Source organism: Periplaneta americana, chromosome 16 (genome assembly GCF_040183065.1).
Source record: "Periplaneta americana isolate PAMFEO1 chromosome 16, P.americana_PAMFEO1_priV1, whole genome shotgun sequence".
Lineage (NCBI taxonomy): Eukaryota > Metazoa > Arthropoda > Insecta > Blattodea > Blattidae > Periplaneta > Periplaneta americana.
The window spans coordinates 43,978,177-43,986,201 of NC_091132.1; the positions used below are offsets into that span (position 1 = coordinate 43,978,177).

General features: G+C 34.5%; 1 protein-coding gene across 1 annotated transcript; it reads right to left on the bottom strand.

Annotated features, from left to right (window-relative positions):
* Positions 1-344: 344 nt before the first annotated feature.
* Positions 345-6,175, bottom strand: LOC138716158 (cuticle protein 19-like). The gene is made up of 3 exons (XM_069848989.1): positions 6,088-6,175; positions 2,400-2,513; positions 345-899 (listed from the first exon to the last, which is right to left on the bottom strand). Exons 1-3 carry the CDS (start codon positions 6,100-6,102, stop codon positions 633-635), a joined length of 396 nt encoding a protein of 131 aa, XP_069705090.1. The 5' UTR covers positions 6,103-6,175; the 3' UTR covers positions 345-632.
* Between the last annotated feature and the right edge of the window lie 1,850 nt (positions 6,176-8,025).

Sequence of the window (8,025 nt, forward strand, 5' to 3'; positions counted from 1 at the left end):
AAATATGATAGATTTACTTCTTAATATTGCGGAATTAGCCGAGTCTCCCCTATTAATTAATTATTTATTTACTTATTTATTTATTTAATCTGACATACTGCCACATAGCACATATAAATACAAAACATAAGTACAAACACTAATTAAAATAATACAAATTAAATTAAAGCTCTATAGAGGGTCAACAGGGTCAAAAGAACACTATAGAGCTCTCATCGAGCTAATACAAGAAAAAGAAAGAAAAACAGAGATAGCAATGATAGAGATCAAATATGGAAAGAACCAAGATAGGTTTTTTCTCTTTTTGGTAACTAACCTAAAGAATAATAAGAAATTATTCAGGTTTGTAAATATTTTATTACTTTATAGGAAGCGTATGAAGTGAAACATAAATACAATAACATGAAAATTATAACGTAACAATGTACAGCTGTGTGTGTTCAACAAAAGACAGTCAAAATTAATACAAATATCTATAGCAAACAACATTCATTCTGGCGATTCATTTGTCTCGATGTATCGATGTACTATTATGTGATGGCGGTCGTGTTCGTGTGATATGCGGTTGTGGCGCGTCTGTGGAGCCTCTGTGATATCCGAGGCCCCCCAGAGCGCCCTCAACGAGGTCCAGTTCAGAAGAAGCCTCCAGCACCGCCGGCTCCAGCCCCGGCGCCGTGGAACGTAATCTCAGGCTTGGCGTGACCTCCGGCAGTCTTGACGATGGCGTTGAATCCGTTGTGCTTGTCGGCGGTGTACTCGACGACTCGGGTGGAGCCATCGGGCTGCACCAGGCTGTAGGATCCCTTGACTGCATCGCCATCACGGGTCTCCCACTGGTTCTTCACGTCGCCGGTGTGGGGGTCGTGTACGGCGTAGTTGAACTTGTAGTGCGCTGGGGCCTTTGGACGAAAAATTCATTAATTAATATTACGTTGGTTAGGGTACTCATAGAATTTAATATCTTGTCTATTGTATTTAGTTATACAGTCAACTTCGGCTATAGAGAACTTCTGCTGACCATCATATTTCACTCATTATATCCTAAGTTCACTATTTTTTTAATTGGCGACATATGAATTAAAGTGAAATTTTAATGGCAGGCAGAGTAATTATCTCATGCCTCCATGTTAATTATTGTACCAGTGCACTTTATTTGAACCAGTTACCTAGCTTTAAAGCCGTTAACTTTGTGAACTCACAGTATATTTAATTCCCCTGTTAAAATATTTAGCTCTCACTAAAATATTGACGATTTGTTTATGGATAGAAGAAGAGCATGGGAGTAAATGGCCAAGCATGTGGGTAAAATTAGAGGGAAGGGAGAAGGTCCGTGGTCTATTTCTTTTAGGTTTCATCCCAACTTGAAGTTCGATAAAACTGAAGAGTCTGCTATTATACTATTGACGATATAACATACAGTATTAATGTCCTCTTGAGATAGACCAAGTTCAATATCAGCAATAATGTTCGTTTTATCCTTCAACATAAACACTTTACGCTTCGACATCCTGATGTTCTCGGTTCAAACTTGAATCTAATCTAACCATGTAGGCAGTAGGCACTGACCAACCTCACACCCTCTCCCACTAATTAGGAAGAGAAGCTTACTGTGTACTCGGCCTTGGAATTTCCCCGGTTCACTTTTACAAAGACGCGGGAGGGAGGGTTCAGAAACATTAGATTGTAATTCTTCTTGAACTTAATTGTTTGGTCATAATTTTACTCCCTTTTACAAAGGAAAACACTGTCTTTTAAAGGAGTCAGAACTAATCCTTCCTTTATCCTTCACTGCTTACACGATTCTTTTTAATATCTTTCGAGTTGTCTAGGAAGCTGAATAAATCCTTTCTTTGTCTTTCAATGCACTCAAGGAGTAGCAGGTTTTATTCTTTATTCTTTCGTAAATAAAAATGTTTGCCATTTTTAAATTACAACATTTTCTTGGAATTTCTAGTTTTTAGGTTCACTATAACCGAATAGAGGGTTCACTATAAACGCACATATTAATGTACTTTTTAATGTATGCGGTGGTCGGGACCAAAGATAAGCTTCACTATAGCCGAATGTTCACTATATCCAGATTTAAATGTGTGAATACTTAGCCTATATGTTGTTCAATCAACTGTACTGATACAGGTTGGAATCTCATAAGTGACGCCAATAAGGAATCACTCATGAGGCAACTAAGCCAGAATACAATTGAGTTGCCCAGTTTGTCAGGGCATATTTCTCCTGGCGAGTGCATGGCGTATACTCTTGAGCTACCACTTGCCGGGAGTCAACGGTCGGGAACTACGAGTATATGTACAGCTTAGATTTTGCTTACATCTTTCGAACATGTGTGGTTGTGAGGCTTTGTGTTTGTGTCCTTGTGTATATGTACATATAGCAATACTTACATAATGTTCGTGTTCGTGAGATGGCGCTGCCAGGTGGTGGTATCCATGGTGAACGTAACCTGGATAGGCGTTGACTACTGCGGCCAAAGCCAGCACAACAATGGCGGAGATAACCTGAAATACAACCACCGTATTTTGTTTCACAAAAAAAAAAAAAAAACAAACAAAATAACATCGGTTATCCATTATGATTTATTTTTTACCTCTCAGAGAAATGAGTTCTGAAAGCATATTTTGTTCGAAAATAACGTGCGACATTAACAACACTTTTAGCTCTGTTCACGAAAGGACTGCCATTAATCTAGTCAGTTTATATGATATCAATGATAATAGTATTAGTGGTATTAATAATAATAATAATAATAATAATAATAATAATAATAATAGTAATAATACGAGTAGAACATGGGTTGGTTGATTCATATTGGATTTCTGCGTAAAAGGGAATGACTGTTTCCTTACAGCTGAAATTGATTGTACCAAGGCCACAAGGTAAGCACTGTTATGGACTCTTCATTGACACGTTAATTATATCCATTGTATTATGAAAAAAAAAATATATATAACTTAGGATGTTTACAAGACCTTTATATAAGGTAGGCAGTATCATTTTTTATTATACAAGTTCCTGAATAATATATACGGCTGCCGTAGCACGGGATCTGACTCCCGGGCGACAGGTCGAGTATCATCCGGTAAAATTCTACTTAAAACGGCGGATTATGAAACCTACTTTAGAGTTGATATTGAAAGTGTCGTCATATACAGAGTGATTCATGAGGATTTACCATCCCTTACGGAGCTTATTTCCGAAGACATTCTGAGCAAAAAATGTCATTTAAACATTTGTCCTAATCTGAATATTTTCAGAGTTACACTAATTTGAAATTATTTGTAAAATACCATTATTCTTTCTTTTTAAGGGTAAAAAAATATTACAGATATAGAATGAACTATCCAGGAATATAATTTCTTTAATTAGCTAATATGCTGAAGCTGAAATGTGTTGTGAATTCCATAGTTGCTTCGTACAGATTTTTTTTTTCGATTTTTAACTACAAAATTACATTTTCTTACGCATTTATCACAACAATTGTTACAAATCACGCCACTCTTATAAATTCTTTAAGACTGTACATTAGGATGCATAATTAAACTATAAGGAATCAAATTCCTAAAATCGTAACGGTAGCTTCGAAATCTCTTTGAAAATCATCGGTCAATTGAAAACAACCTTTTAGCAGAAATTTATAAATATTGGTGATTGTAGGTAGAGAGAGTCAAACGATATGTATTTTTTTTTTCAGTGTCGTACTCGCACTTTGAATAATGGGTTGTTTCTTCATGATTTAAATTTAATAACATTTTAAAACATTTCTAGAAAAAAAAATGGAAGGAGGCTTCAGTACGGTGAGCCCCCCTTTCTACACCACTGATATAAATAACTTAGACTGAGAAAAGTGCCAATGGTGAAATAAAATATGGCGATCACATATTTTCAATCTATATTAACAGATTTTGACATACATTTATCGGATTCTAGCCTTTTACATTCTAGAAAATAATTACATGGAAAGTAGTAATATTTTCTTAATATTTTAAAATTATTTTATTTTCATTTTTCCATAATCTCGCTTTCACTTAGAGGAATTTTGCAAGTTATTTGATGTACAGAAGGGGTATTGTAAATTCCTTTAATTTGAAAGGGTTTAAAATTCCGTCAATTTAAATTCCTCTAAAGCCTAAACAGATAAAATGTTGGCCGTGTAAATCTCACAAAATCGTTTTCCCTCACCAGTTATTTATCGAGCTGTAAGACTCGTTCACTGTTTGGTTAATAATTATGATTCTCATTATATGAAATCAAATTCTTTACAGGACCTGTAACTTTAAAAAATAAAGGACATGTTTTCTTGGTGGATCGCCAATTTTCTTCACTCACTGTTGGAATTTCTAAAAATTGTTTTCTTTTTAGCATTTTAATTTCTCTTTCACTGTCGATAATCTAAATCGATTAGCGGGGTTACCAACATTATTACAATCTTTTCTTATTGTTTCGTTTTTTAAGTAGAATGTTTCCCGGCGCTGTTGTCATTGTTGAACAAAGATTGTAACATGTTCTTCTGGTTGTACTGTGTGTCTTCGATCAACTTCATTTTACAGCATTACTCGATTACGGGAATTTACCACTGGCAGGTAAAAAGAGCTCAAATTCCATTTTTTTCTTGACTTCCTGCTGCTGTGACTGCTTCTACACTGGTATCTGTTTTAGTTCATTCTTAAACCTCAGTTACTAGAGCTTGGTGTAAATGTAGGGGAATGTACTTTTTATGGTAATTTAGGGGAATTTACACTTACCCGTACAAAATTAATAATAATAATAATAATGATAATGATAATAATAATAATAATAATTGATTAGACAACTTTTATCATTATGTCACTTGGGAATGTGTATTATATATCTTTCTCGTGTTAAATTCTAAGTACCTGGTTAACAAGTTCCGGCCTTGTATGGGCCTTCTTCAGAACTAGTTGTTGCTGGTATTGGCGCCTTTTGTTTTGTTTCCTGTGGGGAGTGTGTTTGTGTAGTGTAATATGGAGTCAAAGAGTGTGTGTGTTCTGAAATTGAGTTTTGTGTTGAGAATTTCATTTGGATGTGTTTTTGTGTGTCTGTATATTTCGTATTGTTCTAGTGTGTTTAGTTTCTGGCTTTTTGGTTGGATGTGTAGAATTTCCATATCTGTGTTGGTGTCTTTGCAGGTGTGATTAGCATGTGTTCTGCATATGTGAATGTGTTTTGTAATTTTGTTATGGCTGTGATGTGTTCTTTGTAACGTGTTTGAAATGATCTGCCTGTCTGTCCTATGTAGAAATTGTTGAAGGTGTTACATTTGAGTTTGTATAAGCCTGTGTGGTTGTATTTGTTTGTTTGTGTTGTTTGTGTGTTGAGATGTTTTTCTAGAGTATTATTTGTTCCGTATATGATGTTGTAATTTAATTTCTTGAATGAGGTTGCAATATTGTGTGTGTTTTTGTTTTCGTATGTTAGTGTGATGTATTTTTTGTGTTCTTGTGTTTGTGTTGTATTCTTACGATTTTTGTGATTATGTTTTGTCTTTCGTATTATGTTGTCTATTATGTTGGGATTGTACCCGTTTTCTTGTGCTATGTATTTGATTGTGTTTAGCTCTTCTTTGTAATCATGTTGGTTCATTGGTATGTTGAGTAGTCTGTGTACCATTGCATTGTTCGGAATGCAGCTTTTTTGTGTTGTGTTTAGTGGTTGGATGGTTGTGTGTGCTGATGTTGTTGTTGTTGTTGTTGTTGTGGGTTTTCTGTAGATTTTGAAAATTTGTTTATAGTTGACTTTTGTTATTGTGATGTCTAGAAAATTTATGGATTTGTTGTTTTCAATTTTTAAAATGTAGTGTAGCTTTGGGTTTATTTTATGTTGATGCAAGTTTTGGATCTGACTTTTTTTTCCTTTTATTAGTATGCCATCTACGTATCTGTGCCATTATATGATGTTGTCTGCGTGTTTGTTGTTGTCTTTGTTTATAATAATATAATAGGCTAATAATAATAATAATAATAATAATAATAATAATAATAATAATAATAATAATAATAATAAAAATAATAATAATTGTCACAATCACATTTTGTAACACTATAGTATTCCCACCTGAAAACTCTGCATTTTCCTTTTGTGAATTTGTCCCTTTGGAAGAGCACCTGTGTGTTTGCACTGGTTATGTTGAACTGTGCCTACCGCTGAAGTCTCTGTCACTTTTATACTGATGTTACCGTCTCTTGTTCGCCATGGTGACACGTAGTCTTTCAGAATGTGTGTGTTTTGTAAGGCTTTCATAGGCAATATAGGAAACGTTAATTGATACTTGCGCTGGAATGCAGGAAAGGGGTACGTACCGAAGTTCGGGTGCCGTGGTCCTAACGCCGGAACATTACCGAACCGTAAAAGTTTCTTGCTTACGTAACAGGCACGTGGACGCCGCTGTCACACTCAAATAGCGATTGCCTTTGTTTTTACTGGCCAGTAATGATGGCTGTTATGAAATGTTACCCACATAATGCTTTTTATATCGTATCAATCCTATACTTAAGTGGTTTCACTTTGTAAGCATGGCGATCTTCAGAATCTACCGTATTCAGATGCAAGACTTCGCTATTGTAACTTCCTCTTGCCAATTGAGTCTTTACGCTCCAATTAAGGTTTTTCTTTCCTTCGGCATTGAATTTAATCTTCTCTTCATTCCAGAAAAAGAAAGGAATCGTATCGGCGGGTGCCATTCATTCGTGAAAGAAGCTATATATAAAATCTCAATTAGTGTGCAACTTCCAGTCACAGCTCAGAATTGTAGACGTCCCCGGAATAAGGATGTAGCCAAAAAAACTGTAATTTGTGTTTCAGAGAAACGAAAATAATTTCGGGGGCGTATTTCATTAGGTTTGCATTTACTGTCACAACCATTTGACTAAACAAGGATACGAGTTTATTCAGCCATTGAACGCAATAATTTACTGTTATAAATAAATGCTTTATAATGATTTTTTTCCACATAACTTATTTCAGAAATCTGATGTTACATATTTTTTTCTGGGAAAGTCTTCAATGATGTACGCATCTTGGCAGAATAAGCTAGACGTTTGTTGTTATATATTTTGTAAAACAATTGAATTACACGAAGATGGCATTGTAGTTTAGTCAACTGTCCGAATACAGATGTAATCGTCACAAGTGATACCAACATGACATCACTTATGAGGCAACTAGGCCAGGAGATAATGGGATAAGGTGGCCAGTTTCTTTCCCCCTCCATTGCATACATCGCCGACTAGCTACATATTACAGTAATCAGACTTCATAGCCTATGTATTAAAGAAACAATTGTTCTTTCTCTGACACATATCGTCAAGTGAGATGTACTGACTGATAATAGCTGCAGGCCTACATATCAGCCACAATCTCAAAGATTGAAGATGGCATATACTTTCTTATATGTTTTACGAGTTGCAAAACTGTTAAGTTGATTTAAAGTGACTACTACTGTTTTATTTTTGAACTATTATTCCAAAAACTCATAAATAAGAATTTCACGTACAACCATGCAAAAAGATGATCACTTCTCCAGTTGCAAAAAAAAAAAAAAAAACTTTGTAATCCAGAAGTTAAAATATTCGTTCATAAGTTGTACGGATTTTATTAAGTACATCTAGTGATGAAACATTTCCGGAAATTTTAAGTCGTAAGCATTTCCTGAAAATTTTTCCCTTACTAAACATTTTATAGTTTGTCGATTTTTCCGAGTTTTATAATAACTTTCACTTAAATAGTTATAAATTTCTTTCAAATTTTTATTTTTATTAAGCCATTATTTGATGCATTTAGTTGCAATATCAGATACATCACTAAAACATAATTTTTCAATATAAAGGAAAAACGTTTGCAAGGAACCAAGGATTTGCAACCAATACTATTTTTCATCATACAAATCCATGTGATGTATCAGGCTTTGGAGCATTACAGTGCTCTAGCAGTTGTAGAATCATATGAAGATATGAAATATAACATTAACTCATTAAAAAAAAAAAAAGTGATGTA